The sequence below is a fragment of the Anomaloglossus baeobatrachus genome, chromosome 9 (assembly GCF_048569485.1).
Source record: "Anomaloglossus baeobatrachus isolate aAnoBae1 chromosome 9, aAnoBae1.hap1, whole genome shotgun sequence".
Classification (NCBI taxonomy): domain Eukaryota; kingdom Metazoa; phylum Chordata; class Amphibia; order Anura; family Aromobatidae; genus Anomaloglossus; species Anomaloglossus baeobatrachus.
The window spans coordinates 39,055,737-39,077,116 of NC_134361.1; the positions used below are offsets into that span (position 1 = coordinate 39,055,737).

Here is a 21,380-nt window from a genome sequence, read left to right on the forward strand (position 1 = left end):
AGGGGTTAAACACCTGGCTGCCCACTCCATCGCCACCGGGTACTCCCAGCTGCAGTGATGGTACTCCACCTTACCACACACCACAGGTGGCATCACGAACTGTAAATACACCATCCCCTGTAAATATCCCTTTAATTTGAGTGACTGCACGACCCCCGGGCCACCATGGATCCGAGCAGCCCGGCTGCTGACGTGGTGGCGGCACACTCACTACCTACGACTGACACCCCACTCCTGCACACTTGGTCCCTAATTACACTACACTAAAACATCCTATCTATAACTCTATGTCTACAGTACTCCTGGCTCTTTACAGTATGTCTCCCACCTGACAAAGCACAAGGGGCCAGCACCTTACATTATACATTACTTGTAATAAAACAAATGAAGCATGCGGTCACTAGATGGCCCCGACCATCGCGTCTGTCCAGTTCTGCTACATTGCTGACGCAGTAGAGCACTCATAAGAACATCTTACATTAAATACAATACACTCTTATATACAGTATATTTATAATACAATAACAATTCCTCGTATGAGTGGACTTGGCTCGACCACCTCCTACACAGACACTACAGAGACCAACGCTGCCGCAAGTGAAGAATCATCATGCCAGAACAATGACTGCTATGAATATGAAACCCAAAACAGGATGGTGGTTTCTTCACCACTTCACCATACCTGGAATTCTTTTCCTTTATTAAGGCTATGGCGATGGAATAACAAAAAATGGAAGGTTTTGGAAGGTGTGGATGTCAAACAATAGCAAAAATTAGAAAATATCTGCTTGTGGGGTTAAATAATATTTGATTATGATTGCATTTACAATACATTGTGAAATATAGCTGTAACTTTGCACTTTACCCACACCCAGCCTGTTTACATGTTGGATCTCATCCACATACCTGACCGAATATAAATACACAGGACACATTACAGACTGAGCTGTAGTCCCCGGGGCTCGGAATGGCTCTGAATATCGCAGCTACACTTCTCCTGGCTACTGGGGTCACTCTCCTCATCTATCTCATTAAATGGTGGGGTAGGATCAAACAGAAGGACCTCCCCCCAGGACCTACACCTCTGCCGGGCTTGGGGAATATCCTTCAGCTCAGCACCTCAGAAATACCAAAGTCATTAGTTAAGGTAAGAACACTTACCTGCAAGCAATCTAACTCTTCTTACTGAACTAGTGATATAAGACAATCAGGAAAATGTGGTGTTCTTCTGCCTCAATGGACGAAAAGGACTCTGAATGGATTAAGTTGAAAATGGTTTATTAGTCTACGCGTTTCAAGGGAATCTAGCTCCTTCCTCAGGACAAAACCATAGTTTTAGTGTTTGCTGCCTTAGTTTCTCCTGAACTAGTTATATAGTGATTCCTGGCATAAATCTACGTAAATCAGAGTAACTCTGGACAATAGGAAAGGAAATTCATGATACCAACAGCTCTTATACCAGGTTTTCATCATATACATGTAGTGTTTGACAGATTATGCATGTGTCTATTTCAGGTTAACTTCCCACCTCAAAAAAACATTGTTCAATGTGCCCACAGCACTTCCGCAGGAGAAATGAGGTATTACACAGTGAATATTCAAATTAGCAGGATTCATGGACCTATTGGCTTCTGTAACTAACTTGGGGTACTTAGTGAAATCCGTATTGATCAGAAAAGCATAAAAGCCATCATATCGCGATGCAGTGTAGCCAATTAGGATGGTCCAATGTCTAATATTAAAATATCACCGGGTGAGCAGACCTCAATGTAGATGGGGGCCTTGTCTGAACAGTCAGGGTCGGGTCCTGCTCTGCCCCCATCTACACTGAAGTCTACTCACACAGGGTGAGGCTTTAATATCAGAGATAGGACCGTCCCGATTGGATACACCTTGGCGCGATGGAATGCCTTTTACACTTTTTTGATCAAAATTGTGTCAACTACCCACCCTATGTTATTTACATGTACTAATACATTATTACAAACATTTATTTAGCAAAAAAAAAGAGAGAAAATCCACCAATACGGAGGAAGCTTGTGTCATTGATGTAAAAAAGCTTTTAATAAATTCAAAATGTAAAAACACAGTCAAAGACATCAAAAATGGTAAAAAGGGCGCCCCTGGAAATGTATGTACTTACTGCAGGGTGTTTGTTCATTTTGTTTTTATCTTAGGTTTTATCTGTTAGGTGGCCACAGTCTGAATGTGTACCTACAAGTTGCACCTATACCAACACATGTTCTGCTCATTTCTTTGGTTTGGCGTTCCGTAAATCGTCTTTTTAGATGCTCTCCTCTGATAAAAAGTGGTCCTCAAGATGGCATTCCCCCCATATCCTTGATTGTGTATTACTGTTTCTGTGTGTATCCCAACTTCTAGGATTTCGAAAGTCTATCCTATGATGTGTATACATGAAATAGCTTTAGGCCAAATGTTCAATCAACCGTCCACAACAAAGAAATTCCAAGGCAAGAAAGTTGCTCCGGAAAATCTACTATATGGTCACAACCATTAATTTGACATATGCTTTGATCACAAACAACCTTTGTAAAGCAAAGATATATATGGAAAAAAAAACCCACATTTTTTTCTTATATTTATCGACTTGATTACAGTTATTTGTAAGTGAAAATGTCCTTTTTGATAGGTCTACATAATGGTTTTGATGGTATACTATTAGGGCACCAGACAATTTACTCTCCTAACTCTATAATCACACATAATCAGATGAAATATCCATGTTATTTTCATTTTAGTGACAGATATTTCTTATTTCCCCTTAAAACACAAAGTTCAGGCATTGAAATTCCAATTGCAAGATCCTTCTCTGCTCTGACAAAACCTGTTGGATGTTGGAAGAGAGTCAGGACTCCTTCATATACGTCATATGGTCAGTAAGTCCTGCTAGTATTGGTAGGTTTCGATAACTTTGGGGGCATTAGTTATATGGATACCTTCCATGCTGACCACACAAATGTGATGGCGCCTGGCTGAATATTCATTTGGCCGATTACCAACTCTCCCATCCTGCCATCCACTTGAATGATTGACTTGGCAAAGTCAATGGAGAGCAGAGACATAGGTTTGATCACTTGACTTCAAAATGTCTGACCCTTAATCCAAAATAATCTGTCAGGCGAGAGTCAAAAAGCCCACTTAGACATTAAATGGTCTCAATCTCTCCAAGTTTTAGATGTGTACGTCTGTTTTCAATCTGATATGTCAGGGGGCCTGTAGACTTGTAATGCGGAGAATTGAAGAATCAAGGTGAAGAGGAAGACCAGCAACCCGATGGCTTGATATTATCAAGATAACTGCGTAGGAGACCCTGGTGTTCTAATCTAGGTGGAGAAGACCCTGGTAGACCTATGAAGGCGAAAAAGACCATGGTGGACCTATGTAGGTGGAAAAGACCCTGGTGGACCTATCTAGGCAAAAAAGAACCTGGTGGACCTATCTAGTCTGCACAAGTTTGATCTTCCTACAGAGCGTTCATCCATTGAGTTGAAGGCTGTTTAAAAAAACCTTGTAATTTATACTTTTTTATGTTTTTTTATATCTCTCAAGCTAAGTGAGACATACGGTCCCATCTATACCATCTACTTAGCAAACCTCCGGACCATAGTACTAATCGGATATGATGCCGTGAAGGAAGCATTGGTGGACCGCAGCGACGCGTTTAGTGATCGGGGAGACACCGGATCAGGAGAGCTTTTCAATAAAGAATTTGGTAAGTAAATAAAATAAATGTCTAAAATAATAATACATTTTCGGTAATATGTGTAATCTTTAATAGATGAGGGACCTTATTTAAAGAATACAGAGCTGTAAAAGTATATTTCTTTCATATGTTACAGGGAGGACGATTTATGGCTATCCCTGAAGCTTTCGGGTTAATTCTTATGTAATCTGTTTTTCTGGTTGTGCTATCTCAGCTGTTCTGAATCTCTGTACCTTGGATGCACTACAGACTAATAGGATTAGAATATATTTATTAAAAGGAGTAACCTTATATGAAAAATGTCTATCTTTTCTCAGAAACAGCGCCTCTCATTGGCTGTATCTAGTATTGCATTGTACACCTATTTATGTAAATTAACCTGAACTGCAATATCATAAGCAGGAGACAAACAGGAATAGATTTTTTTTCTCGATACAAAGTAAATTCCTTTTTTTTTACCTTAAAGAGGTTGTCCCCTAGTTTTACATTGATGGTCTATCGTTAGGGGCACTTTGCACACTACAACATCGCAGGTGCGATGTCGGTGGGGTCAAATTGAAAGTGACGCATATCCGGCATCGCAGTCGATATCGTAGTGTGTAAAGCCTTTTTGATACGATTAACGAGTGCAAAATCGTCGTAATCGTATCATCAGTGTAACGTCGGTCATTTCCATAATTTGGAAATGACCGATGTTACGATGTTGTTCCTCGTTACAGCGGCATCACACATCGCTGTGTGTGAAGCCGCAGGAGCGAGGAACATCTCCTTCCTGCGTCCTGCGGCTCACGCCAGCTATGTGGAAGGAAGGAAGTGGGCGGGATATTTACGTCCCGCTCATCTCCGCCCCTCCGCTTCTATTGGCCACCTGCCGTGTGACTTCGCTATGACGCCGCACGACCCGCCCCCTTAATGAAGAGGCGGGTCGCCGGCCAGAGCGACGTCGCAGGGCAGGTGAGTGCATGTGAAGCTGGCGTAGAGATAATGTTCGCTACGCCAGCTATCACCATGATATCGCAGCTGCGACGGGGGCGGGGACTATCGTGCTTGGCATTGTAATGTTCAAAGTGCCCCTTAGGGTAGGTCATCAATGTCTGATCGGCTGGTGCTAGACACCTGGCACCCCTGCCAATCACTGTCGTCGGTGCCGCCGGTGGCAGCAGGCAGCTGGAAATGCTCAGTTCCAGAGCTGCTCCGTCTTCTCATAGAGGCCACTGCTGGGTACTGCACATCTGCCTCCTATTGATTAGAATGGGAGGCGGATGTCCAGTACCGGCTGCGGCCACTATCAGAAAATGGAACAACTCTGGAACTGAGCATTTCTGGCCGCCTGCTGCCGCCGCCAGGACCGAGAGCAACTGATCGGTGGGTGTGCGTGGTGTCAGACCTCGGCCGATGAGACATTGATGACCTATCCTAAGTATAGTCCATCAATGTAAAAGTAGTGGACATCCCCTTTAAGAAACAATACATTACAGCTACATTTTCCTGCATTATCTAAAAGGGTAGTCTAAAGTCTCGGTGACGAAAACCTTTGTAGAAACTTTTGTACATGTTTGTGAACATGTTGGGTTTCCTTTACTGATTGTTTTTGAGGATGTATATTTTTTTTTGCAAGCTGAAAACATGTGTTTTAATATTCAGATTTTTTTGGTGAAAGTTTATCAAAGGTTTTTTTATGGCATAGAAAAGTCACAAATTATGATGAATGTCATATTTTGTCATTTTTTTTTTACTCCTTTGTAGGGTTCACCTGGGGAAGGCTGGGTCATAATTAGAGATAGGCGAACTCACAGATGTTTGGGTTCGAAGGATCTTACCGGACTTTAAAAAAAGTCCAGTTCGGGACTGGGCTTAAACCCAAACATATGCCCTGACGCCAAACCCCATATATGTCTATGGGGACCCAAACATTGTGCTGTAATAGGTGGTAGAAAGGGCTTGGGGGCTGCAAAGCAGGAGACTTATACTTACCGAGTCTCTGTCATCTTGCTTCTGGGTCCGCTCATCCCATGAGTATTCAGCACAGCTTCATAAATGTAGTAGGGAACAGTGTAATCTCTGTTGGGAGAACACAGTATGATAATTCTCCCCTCTATTTTCTTCTAAATAAGCTAAAAAGATTTGTATGATTATAATTCTGTCAAATCATCATCAGTAACTGTGATAGAAGTTTATGTTCCCTCCTTTGGAGAACGTCTGTGGTGCAGTCCATGAAGTTTCATTATACTACTAACTTCATTTGAAAGAATACATTTACCTCCCTGGGGATCCCATAGAATTTCCCTTAGGCCTGCGACACACATCCGTGCTGCCGGCATGTGTTTGTCATTTTTTACACGTACCGGCGGCACGGAGACACGTTAACCAATGCTACCCTATTGTAGCAGGCACACACACGTAAAACCACACGGAACGTGTGTCCGTGTGCGTTTGTACGTGTGTGTGTTTTTCAAAGCGCTGACATGTCAGTGATTTCTCCCGCAGCACGGGTGTCACACGGCCCGCACCCGTACCACACGGGTGTAGTGTGGATGCGGTCCCGTGTGACACGCGCTGGAGAAAACACACATGTCAGTGAAAAAAAAACAAAACATTAACTCACCTTCTCCAGCCCTCCTGTCTCTGCCGCTGCTGCCTCTTGCTGCCGACCGCCGCTCATTATTCTCATTGAATATTCACTTCACTGCCTGGCAGCAGCAGCAGCGGGGAGACGGGAGGGCTGGAGACCGAGGATCAGCACCACGGACAGCAGCGCGGACATCAGGAAGGACCAGGTGAGTAAGAAAGCCACGGACCCACTTGGGGGGGAGGGGCGACATGACCAAGGGGGAGGTAGGGAGTGATGGGGTTAATAGGGACAGTGGTGTGTATGCCTGATATGGCATTGGGGGATGGTCTTAGCCGGGGAGGAAGAGGAGGAGCAGGGAAAGGGTTAGTCTGGGAGAGGGAAGAGTTACCTCCTCTTCTGTTTCCGGACGCCGAACGATCCCCGCCCACCCTCCCTTTGTGTTGTCATGTGGGGGATGTTTTTTGGGTAATTGGGATACCCTTTGTCACAGCAGCGGTGGGGGTAGGTCTGGTCCAGAGGTTTGGAAGTGATTGGTGGCTGGACCGGGAGTCATTGTCTTGGTATGGTGGCTCTCGGTTTCCGGGATGTGGCAGGCACGGGGTTCTGCCAAAGTGTGGGGGTCAATCCGTGGGTGATTGGCACCTCGTCTCTGGGTCGGTGTGTTGCGGCCGGGGACAGGGGGAGTAGTAGTTAGTGGACTGGGCCTACCCCGGGGGGTATTGTAAATGTTATTGTCTATTGTTACCGTTATGTGGTTGTTTTGGGTCGCCCGTTGGACGGCGTCCCTAAGGTGCTAGTCTGTAAAACAATAGGCAATAAAAGGCTGCTGTGGCCATTTTGAACCAAGTCGCATGCAGTCCGTGTGTTTATTCTTAGAGGATAAGGGGGTTTGGTTACACAGACATCACGACCGGAGAATCCTCCCTCAGCTGGTCATGTTAATTACCGGTTCTACGTGTGCTATCGCGGATAGCACACGAAGAACACACGTGTCCCGCACGTACCAGAGACACGTACTTACCTGCACGCAACACGCAGGGGAAATACGTGTCTCTCGGCACGTGCGTGAATTTCACGTGAGTGTGGCAGAGGCCTTAAAGTGTATATCGCTGAATGCTTGCCAAAACAATCTTGGAAATATTTACATTCCCCTCCCTACCTCACCCCTCTGCAACAATTCTTTTGTATAGAGCTGGGTAAAAAGTTCATATTAATCCGCCTGTGTGTTTTCAATTCAGTGAACCATTTTCCTTAACTGAAAGTATCGGGACCTTCAATAAAAGAAACTATGATTATGTATATAATAATAATCTTTATTTCTATAGCGCCAACATATTCCGCAGCGCTTTACAATTCAGAGGTTCATATACAAACAAGTAACAGTTATAGAAGATTCAATAATTAAAGCAAAAAATAAAGACGACCCTGCTTATAAGAGCTTATAATCTACAATGGGGAGAGGTTGGGGTGACACAAGGTACAGGTGCATATTTACAACAACGGTCCAGCCATCTTGGAGAAATGTGGGATAGATAAAGGCTGCATGAGACGGTCACCAGACAATCTTTGTGATATTATTGGGTGCGGTGGAGTCTGACGGAGAATTATGTTTTGAGAAGTTGTGGAGGGACTTATGTGAATTGACTTTGATTAAGAAAGGTGATAGGCCCCCCTAAAAAGACGTGTTTTAGGCGGCATCTGAAGCTGTGCAAACTGTGGTTTGTCCTAGTTTTTTTGGGGTAGAGTATTCCAAAGAATTGATGTAGCTCGGGAGAAGTCTTGGAGCTGGGAATGGGAGGTTTAGATAAGTGGGGATGTTAGTCGAAAGTCGCTTGGAGAGCATAGGGAACGGGTAGGGTGATAGACAGAGATGAGGGGGGAGATGTAGGGGGGGTGCCGCACTGTGGAGAGTTTTGTGGGTGAAATATATAGAGTATAGAAGTAGCAAAAAGAAGCTCAATAGTTTGAAGAAAGTTTCAGAGATTTTTTTGCTTGACATAATGAAATTGACATGAAGTTGAAGTTGTGGAAAGTTACTTGAAACTCAATGCACCTTTCAAAGTCTTCTTATTAATCTTTAAGAGCGGAGAAAAAAAGTCATATAGGAGAAAACGGGTTTAATGCCGCGCTAAAGGATCGCTGATATCAGTAAGATGAAAATCTCTTTTTTATTTTAGTCAATCCAACGCGTTTCAGAGACAAGGACCGTCTCCTTCAGGGAAAAAAGAAAATGAAGAAGGAGACGGTCTTTGTCTCTGAAACGCGTTGGATTGACTAAAATAAAAAAGAGATTTTCATCTTACTGATATCAGCGATCCTTTAGCGCGGCATTAAACCCGTTTTCTCCTATATGACTTTTTTCTCCGCTGTTTTCTGGACGGGGCCGCTGCTGGGACCACGCGGACACTCACATGCTGAATAAGGAGTTGTGACTGTCACAACCCTACCAGGTGAGTGTACCTATCCTTACTTTTTGTATGTTTCATACCGGGTAAGACCCTATTGCGCCTTCTGTTTCCCCATTTTAGCATTTATTAATCTTGAAGAGTGAGTTTTTTTGTAAAAAGAAAATAAAAAATAAAAAAAAAATAATAATAATAAAAAAGAAATGTGTATCTTTTGTATTTGAAGTCTGCACAATTTTGAAAAGCTAAGGCTTGTTGTGACATTCAGAGTCAAAAAATTTGTACTGCTCATGTCCATTGTCCACCTGACAGGAGACCAGGCCATACATATACTAGAAAAGCTTTTTAATGGGATATCAAGATAAGAAAACTATAGTCACTTTCCACAAAAAAAAAAAAAATACACCACACCTTTCCATAAGTTGTGTCTGGTGTTGCAGCTGGACTCCATTGGTGTGAATTGTGAAAATCTGTAATACTAGACACCTCGTGGGGAGCGGCTTGGCATTCCTTATGGAAGAAAAGTACCCAGGTATTTCGAATCTCGGACAACCTTTTTAATTACATGCTTGAATTTACAGGAGTAATTGCAAGCAGTGGTGAGAGATGGAAAATCCTTCGTCGATTTTCCTTAACAACTCTGAGAAATTTTGGAATGGGAAAGAGAAGCATCGAAGAAAGAATCCAAGAGGAAGCTCGTTGTCTCACTGAGAAATTTATGAAGGACAAAGGTGGGTTGAATCCAAAATTGGGTCTCATTCTCTTAGACCAACCATACATACCATGTTTTTCCAAAAATAAGACTTCCCTTCCTCTAGTTACTTTCGGAGTAGAACTTGTATTTAAGCCTTGCTCCGAAAAGGCTAAAAAGTTTAGGCCAGGACTCTTCGGCCTTTTAAGAGCAAGGCTTAAATACAAGCTCTATTCCGAAAGTAAGGACACCTCATAATAGAAAGCAGACACCTCCACAAGAGAGAAGAAAGAAGACAGAAGATCATGCAATCATACTCACCAGACACCGAATGGGAGGAACTGTAGCGGAACACACACTCACACACATCAGATCGCTCACACAATCAGACATCAGATCACTCACACAATCACACATCAGATCACACACGTGGGAGTCTACTTTTTTTGGTGTAAACCTACTGTGTTTCCCCAAAAATCAGACCTACTCTAAAATAAGCTCTAGCGTCTTTTTCAGGGCAAAAAAGTATAAGACAGGATCTTATTTTTGGAAAAACATGGTATTAAAAAATATTTTGACCCAGAACTCCCCAATGAATATGCATGTGCGTTCTTGGGAAACAAAGGATTAGTCATACTAACAGTAAACATTCCTGATCCTCCTTTTCCCAACTTCTGCGATAATTAATCTGTTGGACTGCCTCCATGCACATTAGATCCATGGCTGACCTCTTAAATCAAAAGAGCCAACATTAATGTGATCATTATGACCATTTTTAGTGATGTGACCATACACAATGGATGACAGATCTGTAGTAGCAGTGTGTAGTAACATTTAAGGGAGTTGTCTGCAGTAATTTGACCACATATATGCAATGTGCATACTCCTGGCCAGAATCTGACTACACTGTTTCCGGCATCTGCATTGAGCGCAACGGAAATAGTCTAGTCCCATTCTGTCTAGGAGTATGCATATCACATTAAAATAATTAAACAAAAGTTTAGTTATTCTTTAAACTAATGACTAATCATCTCTTTATATTTTCCTATGTTGTTACAGACTCTCCAATTGACCCAGCAAATATAATGCGAGCCGCTGTTTCCAATGTCATTTGCTCTGTCGTGTTTGGTGAAAGATTCGACTACGAAGATCAAAAATTCTTGAAACTCTTGTCTTATCTTAATGATATTCTTAAGCTGTTTAACAGCCGTTCTGGACAGGTAAATATCAAGAAACCTCTAAAACTATATGGGTATAATGGAACTAACAATAATTATAGAAAATAATGGGTTTCGCTTACTTTACAAATTTCTGCCCACATGGATGAAGGTAAACTGCCTTGTGTCTATTAGACATTTTTATACACAGATATGTCTATGTGCCTGTATGGGAAAAATTATAACATCAGTATCAATCAACCTATGGCTCAATGTCTCTGGACACCTTGGTTATGTCAGAGATTTGGAAGTTGACTCAATCTTTGCATTGTGTGTGCCATACTAAGCATCTATACCGAAAGAGGAGAAGAGAACTGTCTGGGGACTTGAGAACCAAAATTGTTGAAAAATATCAATCTCAAGGTTACAAGTCCATCTCCAGAGATCCTGATGTTCCTTTGTCCATGGTGTACAACATGATCAAGATGTTTACAACCCATAGCACTGTAGCTAATCTCCCTGGATGTGGACGGCAGAGAAAAATTTATGAAAAGCTCAAACTCAGGATAGTCCGGATGGTGGATAAGCCGCACCAAGCAAGTTGCAACGAAATTGAAGCTGTCCTGCAGGGTCAGGGGGCATCAGTGTCAGTGCAAATTATTAATCCACATTTGAATGAAAGAGAACACTGTGGAAGAGACCCAGGAGGATCCCACTGCTGACACAGAGACATAAAAAAAGCTAGATTGCAATTTGCCAAAATGTACGTGAATAAGCCAAAATCCTTCTGGAAGAGTGTTTTATGGACAGATGAGACCAAGATAGAGCTAATCGTAAAGCACATCATTCTGCTGTTTACCAAAAACGGTATGAGGCCTACAAACAAAAAGAACACAGCACCTACAGTCAAATATGATGGAGGCTCAAAGATGTTTTGTGGTTGTTTTGCTGCCTCTGGCACTGGGGGCCTTGAGTGTGTGCAAGATATCAGGAAATCCAAAGATTACCAAAGGATTTTGGATCATAATGTAGTGCCCAGTGTCAGAAAGCTGTGTTCTAGGTAATGGGTCTTCCAGCAGGACAATAACCCCAAGCAGTCTTCAAGAAGCCCCCAGAAATGGATGGAAACAAATTGCTGGAGAGCTTTGAAGTGGCAGCAGTGAGTCTGGATCTAAATCCCATTGACACCTGTCGAGAAATCTGAAAATTGATGTTGGGAGAAGAGAAGACACCTCCAAATATGAGTGACCCGGAGCAGTGTGCAAAAGAATAGCACAAAATTAGTGCTAAGAGGTGTAAGAAACTTGTTAATGGTTATAGAAAGTGATTGATTGCAGTTATTTATTCCAAAGGGTGTGCAACCAAATATTAAGGCGGGCTTTGCACACTACGACATCGCAGGTGCGATGTCGGTGGGGTCAAATCGGCGTCGCAGGCGATATCGTAGTGTGCAAATCCATTTTTATACGATTAACGAGCGCAAAAGCGTCGTTATCGTATCATCGGTGTAGGGTCCGGCATTTCCATAATGCCAGTGCAGCAAAAGGTACGATGTAGTTCCTCGTTCATGCGGCAGCACACATCGCTGTGTGTGAAGCCGCAGGAGCGAGGAACATCTCCTACCTGCGTCCCGGCTGCAATGCGGAAGGAAAGAGGTGGGTGGAATGTTTACATCCTGCTCATCTCCGCCCCTCCGCTGCTATTGGCCACCTGCCATGTGACGTCGCTGTGACGCCGCATGACCCGCCCCCTTAGGAAGGAGGCGGGTCGCCGGCCAGAGCGATGTCGCAGGACAGGTGAGTGCATGTGAAGCTGCCATAGCGATAATGTTCGCTACGCCAGCAATCACAAGATATCGCTGCTGTGACAGGGGCGGGGACTATCGCGCTCGACATTGCAGCATCGGCTTGCGATGTCGCAGCGTGCAAAGTACCCCTAAGTTGAGGGGGCCGACAATGTTGTGTGGCTCATTCTTGGGGTTTTGTGTGAAACTATGTCCATTTTGCTTTTTTTCTGTTTTGTTTTTTGTTTTTTAAAACAAAACCTGTTTAATTGCAATAATTTTCTCTGACAGTTTTGGCCTAAACTGTAAAATGGTGGAAGAATATTTAATTAAGGCTTTCTGCAAAATTGAGTTATTTTTTTATTTTATATGCAATGAAGCAATACCAACACATTTTATAAAAAGGTGGATATATTCTTTAAATTATAAAATATTTGTAGATTTCAATATTTATTAATTTATGTTTTTCTACTTTTTCCTTTACAATCAGCTTTTCAACATGTTCCCAACCATCATGCCCTACATTCCTGGTCCTCACCAGAAGATCTTCACAGTTACAGACAGCCTGAAAGAATTTATTAAAATGATGGCTAAGACCCATCGAGACACCCTGGACGAGAACTGTCCCCGTGATTTCATAGATTGTTTCCTTATAAAAATGAAAGAGGTGAGTTTGTAGGTTCAAAAAAATACTCCACGGTATCAAAATGTAGCCATTTTTAAGAAGACATTGAAATCAATCTATAGGCCGTTATGAGCAACTACTACATTTCTAATAGTCGATTGCATGTGACCTTGACAATTTTTGATAATTAAAATATTGATAAATTTATATTTTAGGAAAAAAAGAATCCAGACACTGAATTTCATGAGGAAAACCTTGAGGCGACAATATTAGACTTATTTTTTGCTGGAACGGAGACGACAAGTCTGACTCTCAGATACGGTTTTCTAATACTTTTGAAATATCCAGATATTCAAGGTAATTATTCTAATGTAATTTTTTTGTTTTTTGTAATATTTTCCTTACTGGATTATAGCTATAAGAGGTGCAAAAGGTACACGTCAAACTCATACCTTCTGTTCCTGAGATACGGCCTACTCCTCACTGTAATGGTTATCATGATTCATGAAGATCCCCAAAGAAACGTTTTCGGGATGACACTTAGTTGGCTAAAAAGGCTAGATTTATATACAGGGAAAAGAGGAGAGGCGTCAGAACACACAAAAAAAAAATGCCAGGCTAAGGACAACAGCGGTATTTTCACCAGGTTAACAAAATGCATAAGAAGAAACAAATCCTAAGAAATAAGAAGCGTAGAGCTTGGCCTAACCTTCACCTAACTCCAACCAGCATTTCTTCAGAGACATAATACCTTGCAGTATTATGTCTCTGAAGGAATGAGCTGGCCATGGACCACATGGGGGCCGCTCTCCTTCACCAAGGAGACTCCGATTGTGAACATGGCTTCGGGCAAGGTTCATGACACTTACTTGCTGCTTCGGGCTGGTGTCCATCACCTCTGCTTCCAGTCATTGTCAGATAGTAAGACACGCAACACCAGTGTTCACTTGGCCAACCGGTCTTGTTTATTGTTATTCTTCACGCCGTTCTGACAGACATGGCCTTCCTTTCACTCTCTGTGAAAGTTACCTTGGAGTTCCATGACTGGCCCTAGCACCAAGGCCACGTCCTATCACTTTGAACCCACTCCTCGACTGCCATTCTTCTGGAGCTCCCTCGACTAGCCATCCGCCCTGTCACACCTCCCTTTCACTTCCTTAACCCTATCTAATCTAACATCTTTCTTCTAAAACTTGCTTTACCGCTGACCAAACGTGACGGTAGGTGGCAGAATTTCAGAACCTAGTCTACAGTCTTAATTCTATTACATAGGAAACCTGTTATTTTCTCAAAACCACCAAAGTACTAACACATGTATTTTGTCAGGTCTGGCTGTTTGCATGTTGGTGGGCATCATGACAGGTCTCGGGGGGGTCAGGGGGGTTACTCCCTCTCAAATCTCTGCACTCAGACGAGTCCCTCGCATTCCTGGGCATACTACAGCTCTCCGTCGGGTCACCTATCAGCCCTCACTGGCCATGAGTGGTGGGGTGTCACATCTGGGGGACAGAGCTAGTGAAGGTGCTCACTCTGGCTGTATTTTGTGCTTTAAGATACCTATTTAGGGTTGTGGTATTTCTAGGAGGTGATGCGCCGTTGCTACCAGCGATCGTATAGTGCAAAGGTCCCGGGATGCCGAATACTCTAGCATCAACTCTTGCCAGGGGATATGGGACGCCATGTCTTCTGGTTCAGCAAGGTGGTGCGGGGTTCCTTCCATTCAATCTTCCTCACCCCCTTTTTTGCCACTCTGGATTCAAGGTGGGGACTGCAAGTTACCTCAGCAGTGGCAGCTGATGCATGAGAGGGATATGTAAACCCACCACACCCTCTGGTCAGTGCAGATTACTTTCAGTTGTACCTGAGTATTAAGGTTAGTAGTTGTGTTTCTACTGGTTTTTTCTCTGCTCTGGTCTTTTGGTTTTGGTTTTGTCCCCAGACTCCCCTTATAGCTGTTTAGTGGTTGCTACTTTTCTTGCTTGTATTGGTGCATTTGATCCAACTGTGTCCTGTATAACCAGCCACCAGCCACCCCGCTATTGTCACCTGGGAAGGGTTTTGCCTAAATCCCCCCTCACCCCAGGACCAGAAGGCGGGTGAAAAGTACCCCGGCTCTTTAAGGTGTACAGTTGCATGACGGCTAGCGCAAAGTATGTCTGGCATGCTTTGCTGGCCAACAGTCCGATCATCCCATCACTACCCTTGCATTACACATTTATATATTTTAACAGTCTACACATAAGACATAGCATATTTACATAATGGGGCTCTGTCCACATATTACATCTCCATGTTAAATGGTTCATTGGCAGTAACTAATTTATAAACACAATTATAAAATATATTGACCCGAAGAATATGCTTTTTTTGTCAATTTCAGAGAAGATCCACAAAGAGATTGATAATGTAATAGGCAAAGATCGCTGCCCATCAATAGAGGACAAGAGCAAAATGCCGTATACAGAAGCCGTAATCCACGAAATCCAGAGATTTGCTGATATTGTCCCGACAGGATTACCGCACGCAACCAGCAAGGACACAACTTTCAGAGGATATCACATTCCAAAGGTACAGTATACCGGTCTTATCAGTGTCTTGAGTCAGCACTTTATATGTTACTATTTTAAAGATTGATAGTTTGCAATTCAAACCTTATGCTATCTGTATTTATTACTACTCTTCAAGTTCCCAACTAAGAGTCTACTACACTGCATAATGCAAAACATGAAACAATGCAAAACATGATCACCAACCGATAACATGATTACTGATCGGCGCTTGTTTAGCATCCTGTTTACACTAAGTGAGCCACAATTGAATGCTCTCGGCAGCACAGGTCCTGTTTACACAGGACAATGTGCTGCCAAGAAAAATGATGTTTTGGGCAAAGAAAAAGATTATTTCATCCGACGAATAATCTTTTTCCTTTTTTGTAGAGTCATCATCAGCCTGTTTAGATGGCACAAGTAAAGAGAAACAAATGTTCCTAGGAATGCTCGTTCACGATAATCCTGACCTTAAGCCTGCTTTACATGTTACGATTTAGCATACGATATTGTATGCGATCGCACCCGCCCCCATCGTATGTGCAGCACATTCAATTTGTTGAACGTGTCGCACACACGAATATTTACCGTCACATGTACTTACCCATCCATACGACCTCGATGTGGGCGGCGAACATCCACTTCCTGGAGTGGGAGGGACGTTCGGCGTCACAGCGACGTCATGCGGCAGCCGGCCAATAGAAGCGGAGGAGCGGAGATGAGCGGGATATAAACATCCCGCCCACCTCCTTTCTTCCGCATTGCTAGCGGGAGCCGCGGGACGCAGGTAAGATCTGTTCATCGTTCCCAGGGTGTCACACACTGCGATGTGTGCTACCCCGGGTACGATGAACAACCTGACGTTCAGTTTTTTAGGAATTGAACGACGTGCATGTGATGAACGTTTTACCGTTCAATCGCAATCGCACGTATCTGTTACACGCTACAATGTAACTTACAATGCCGGATGTGCGTCACTTACGACGTGACCCCGCCGACATATCGTAAGATTGGCAGGGGTCTGACACCCCACTGATCAGCTGTTCTCGGTGTCGGCAGTGGCCAGAACTGTACAGCACAGTTCCGTCAATGTAATAGTGGCCACAGCTGGGTACTGCACATCTGCCCCCTATTAATTTGAATAGGGAGCGGATGTGCTGTAACCGGCTAAGGCCACTATAGATTTGACGGAGTTGTGCTGTGCAGATCCATAACTGAGCAATTCCAGACACCTCCGACATTGAGAACAGCTGATTGGGGGGTTATCAGGTGTCATAGGAAAAAATAAATAAATTCAGCTCACCTCTCTTCACCCTAGGGTCCACCACCTATGCACGGATCGCCCAGGCCTGGGCGGATAAACACAGTCAGAGAAGAAAAAATGTTTCCAGCATCGGCACATGGAGAATTGCCACAAAACTAGAACATTTATTTAGTCCATTAAAAACAGGATGCCACACACAAAAAGGGCAAAGGGGCACACAGTGAGAGACACGGGAATTATCCCCATCCTACGTACGCGTTTCAACCTTGCGGTCTTAATCACCGATCAGACATTGATGACCGATCCTAAACATAGGCCAACAATATGAAAGTAGTGGACAATTTTCTTTACGTCTGGTGCTTGTAAAAATACTACCGCCATGTGAAATCTGACTTCAAAGAAGTTGTTTTGATCTGTCCAAAGTGTTGGTCTCATATATCTGATCATTTGACATCCAGATGTGACGGACAATTAGATTTACACATTTCATACACTTATTTTACAGGGAACTATGGTGTTTCCGATCCTGACCTCTGTTCTGAAAGACCCCAAACTATTTAAGAACCCAGATGAATTTGATCCTGGACACTTTCTTACTGAGAAGGGTTCCTTTAAGAAGAGTGATGCATTTATGCCATTCTCTGCAGGTAAATAAATTGTTCACAGTTCTTAGTTTCAAAGGAAGAGGATTTGATGTGACTGTGGGAATGCAAGGGACAGGTGGGTCCTATACTGTCCCTCACATTAGGGGACCCTTGTCTATCCCTAACTCTAGGGTTACCCATATTGGTGAAGATGCCGGAGTCCCGTTCCTGGCTATTCTCCTGACCAGAGCTAATCAGGAGTGTGATGGAAACACAGATTTAGACAGACAGGGAAAAAACAAAATTTAGACACATTACAAACTCACAGGAACAAACAGTAAGAAACTAATGAGAAAAGCAAGAGAGGTAAGGCAGCAACAAAAGGACAACAAAAGTTAACACCACAAATGCTACAACCACCAGTAAGTTTGGATCAAGTCACCTATCCAAACCAGTATAGATAAACTATAGCTGGCACTAATGGAAGTGTCCAGGTAACATACACAGTATAGGAGGGGAGTGAATGTGACTGGCTCTCCCACAGCAAGTGACCAAAGGAGATTTACATGTAGCCCCACAAAGATTAACCCTTGCTAGTCTGCACATGAAATTCAAGTTTGTAGGTTGATGCCCGAGTCTACCTGCGCTGATCACAGACATGAGAAAACCTCCTTGTGACAGTAAGGCTATGTGCGCACGTTGCGTACAGTCACTGCAGAAATTTCTGCAGCGATCTGAAGAGCACACGTGCAGTTCAAATCGCTGCAGAAAATGTCCGTAGTGAAAAAAAAAAAGCCGATTCCATGCGCTCTGACTGCAGCTCCTCGACTTACAGCAGGGACTAAAACTTAACTTTTACTAGTACATAGATAAAATCAGTAATAACAATAATAAGGTGCTTGTGCATAAATTGTGCAAACAACAGCAAAGTGCCACATGGCAGCGCATAGGCTTGATCTCACCCAAGCTTCATCCATGGGCTGGACTGCACATCGGTCCCAAGGTGAAAGGTCACAGGCCGGAAGGATCAGGTAGACAGGTATATTACAAACCCTGTTGTGCCCCGTGCATGAACTTCCACCCTGACAAGGGCAGCACCCAAGTAGAATGTCTGCCCCACAACCAAAAAACAACAAACAATTCCTCCCGACGCGTTTCCCTCTCAGTAATGAGAGTTCCTCAGGGGAGACGGAGGAAAAAATTGGGAGAGATCAACCTGCAGTGGCAGGGATCAACACAGGCCAACAAGGTAAGGGACCTATGTGTGCTAGGCAAATGGTGGCGCCACTTTTTCTGCTTAGCAGACTTGCTGTTATTTTTTGACTGCAGCTCCTCCCATAGACAGAGCGGGGGCTGCAGGCAAAGCACACGGAAGAAGCGACATGTCACTTCTTAGAATGCGCGCTTTGGGCAGCAGCCGAAGCGCTGCGCTCTAAGATGCCACGTGCGCACGGCTCCTGCATAATCTTCATAAATTATGCAGGGGACGCAGGACGCATGCAGTTACGCTGCGCTACAAAGCGCAGCGTAACTGAATGTAATTACGCAACGTGCGCACATTAGGAGATCACCAAAGATAGCATGTGCTTGTGCTGTAGTGAATGGACCATATATGACAAGCTTTTCTCTCCCCCATTCACCTTTTGTGTCTCCCCTATTTCCTCATAGACTGTAAGCTTACGAGCAGGGCCCTCACTCCTCCTGGTATCTTAATTTTGTTATTTTGTATTGTCTCCTATTGTCTGTACATGTTCCCTCTGAATTGAAAGAGCTGCGGAATATGTTGGCGCTATAGAAGAAAAACTTATTATTATTATCCGGTGTCATTGATCCTCTTTGGTGACAATCTGTTGCGAGTGTAGTGTGTAAGAGTTCCTTGGTGTGTGTTACTTCTTCCCTTACATTTTATTCCCCCTGTGCCTTTGTCTTCTCTTTGTAGTTATTTGCAGAGTGAAGGAGTTTCAGTTCTTTCCCTTGCCCATGCCTTTTTAGGAGAGAGGTTATCTCGGTGTCTCCTGCTCTCCACAGGGGGATGGGAGTGTCAGAAGTTAGGTCAAGGTGTAAGTAGGAGACAGGAACATGCTGGGGGCCCAGACCTCACTACCCCTTAAGTGTACCTCTGGGTTGAGGGTCAGCACAGGGATCCAAATCTAAAGGGTACTTGACACGCTGCAACATCGCTAGCGAGCGTACCCGCCCCTGTGGGTTGTGCAACACGGGCAAATCGCTGTCCGTGGCGCACAACCTTGTTAGGTCCCATCACACGTACTTACCTGCCTAGCGACGTCATTGTTGCCAGCGAACCGCCTCCTTTTTAAGGGGGTGGTTCGTTCGGCGTCACAGTGGCGTCACTAAGCAGCCGCCCAATAGAAGCAGAGGGGCGGAGATGAGCGGCTGGAACATGCCGCCCACCTCCTTTCTTCCACATTGCCAGTGGATGCAGGTAAGGAGATGTTCGTCATTCCTGCGGTGTCACACATAGCGAACAAGGAACAACCAGCGGCATGCACCACCAACAATATTATGAAAAGGAGCGACGTGTCAACGATCAACGATTTTTAACGTTTTTGCAATCGTTGATTGTCGCTCCTAGCTGTCACACGCTGCGATGTCGCTAACGACGCCGGATGTGCGTCACAAACACTGTGACCCCGACGATATATTGTTAGCGATGTCGCAGCGTGTAAAGCACCCTTTAGGGTCAGTTTAGGTCTTCCTAGTTAGCCTAGCCCATCTGTGCACTGTGACTCCCCTCCTCATTAAGATCAGGGCTTAAGTGTAATAAAAAAGATCTCAAAAAACATATTGGGTTTAGAATAGTAACGGTTGGGATAAATATTTTCATTGGCCACACAAACCGTTAAGCTTAGCTTGACTTCTTATGGTGCACCCTCGTTCTCTTTTCTCAGGCAAACGCGTGTGTGCGGGAGAAGGCCTGGCTCGCATGGAGCTCTTCCTCTTTCTGACCTCTATACTTCAGAAATTCACCCTGGAGCCCACCGTAGACAGACGGACCCTGAGTATAAGACCCGAACCCAACACCAATGCTTCCCGACCCTATTCATACCAGATGAAGGCCGTCCCTCGTTTATGAGCTGAAGACGAACTTTTTGACAAAATGAAACCTAGAAGCTCCGGAACTTACAAAATTTGAAAGGATGTCAACTAATAAAACAATACAAAGACTTCACTGCGTAAAAATGAAAATATAATTTAATAATTGTAAAAATACAATATAATTTTCAATGTCCGTAATTATTTCATGTTAATACAAATACTTTAATATGTCTATCTTGTATGTATGCATTTGTTTTTGTTTTTCTTAATAATCTCTTGTATTGATGCTTGTGTTAATACTAGTAAATTTTGTAACAGATTTGTATAACTATAACTATGTTCACGTGTGTATTTTGTTTAATATAATGATGGTCTTCATGACAAAAGACTAAAAGGTCCAAATACAGTAGAACCTTGCTTAACGAGTAACCCAGTTAACGAGAATTTCGCTTAACAAGCAAAGCTTTCTGTAAATTTGTAACTCGATTTACGAGAAAGCTTTGCTGTACGAGCGAAATTCTCACCGCACACACTTCCGGTTCCGTACATCCACCGCGCTCTGACCTGCACTTGCAGTCCACACAAACACACACAAGAACGCACAAACACACACAAACACACGCACATACAGTATTATGCTCACCTTACCTTCTGTTCCACCGCCGGCCTCATCGTTCTTGTAGTTCCCGGGTACATCGCGACGTCCTCGCGCCGAACTACAAGACCCAACGGAAGGTAAGGTGAGCATAATATGTGGACCTTCAGTTCCATCGCTGGCCTCCTGGGTCCTGTAGTTCGCCACTCCAGGCAGTGCATCGGCAACCATAGCGATGAAGCAGGAACTTCCTGTCACCGCTACTCAAAGGCAGCGTGCTGGCCAATAAGAGGCAAGCGTCTCCTGCCTTTGACGTCAGCGCTCTGGCAGCGGACGTTCCTCCCTCGTTGTTATGGTAATCCGATACACAGCTCGTC

At 43.8% G+C, this 21,380-nt stretch overlaps 1 protein-coding gene across 1 annotated transcript; it reads left to right on the plus strand.

Moving 5' to 3' along the window:
- The first annotated feature begins 941 nt into the window (after positions 1–941).
- Positions 942–20,742, plus strand: LOC142251077 (cytochrome P450 2G1-like). The gene is made up of 9 exons (XM_075323586.1): positions 942–1,147; positions 3,571–3,733; positions 9,283–9,432; positions 10,452–10,612; positions 12,823–12,999; positions 13,173–13,314; positions 15,338–15,525; positions 17,273–17,414; positions 20,261–20,742. Exons 1-9 carry the CDS (start codon positions 968–970, stop codon positions 20,443–20,445), a joined length of 1,488 nt encoding a protein of 495 aa, XP_075179701.1. The 5' UTR covers positions 942–967; the 3' UTR covers positions 20,446–20,742.
- Positions 20,743–21,380: the final 638 nt, after the last annotated feature.

Bases quoted from the DNA above. Each gene is read 5' to 3' on its own strand.
- LOC142251077 (XM_075323586.1), top strand. From the start codon at position 968: ATGGCTCTGAATATCGCAGCTACACTTCTCCTGGCTACTGGGGTCACT. The intron at 1,148-3,570 runs GTAAGAACACTT...ATATCTCTCAAG, and splicing joins TACCAAAGTCATTAGTTAAG to CTAAGTGAGACATACGGTCC. The intron at 17,415-20,260 runs GTAAATAAATTG...CTCTTTTCTCAG, and splicing joins ATTTATGCCATTCTCTGCAG to GCAAACGCGTGTGTGCGGGA.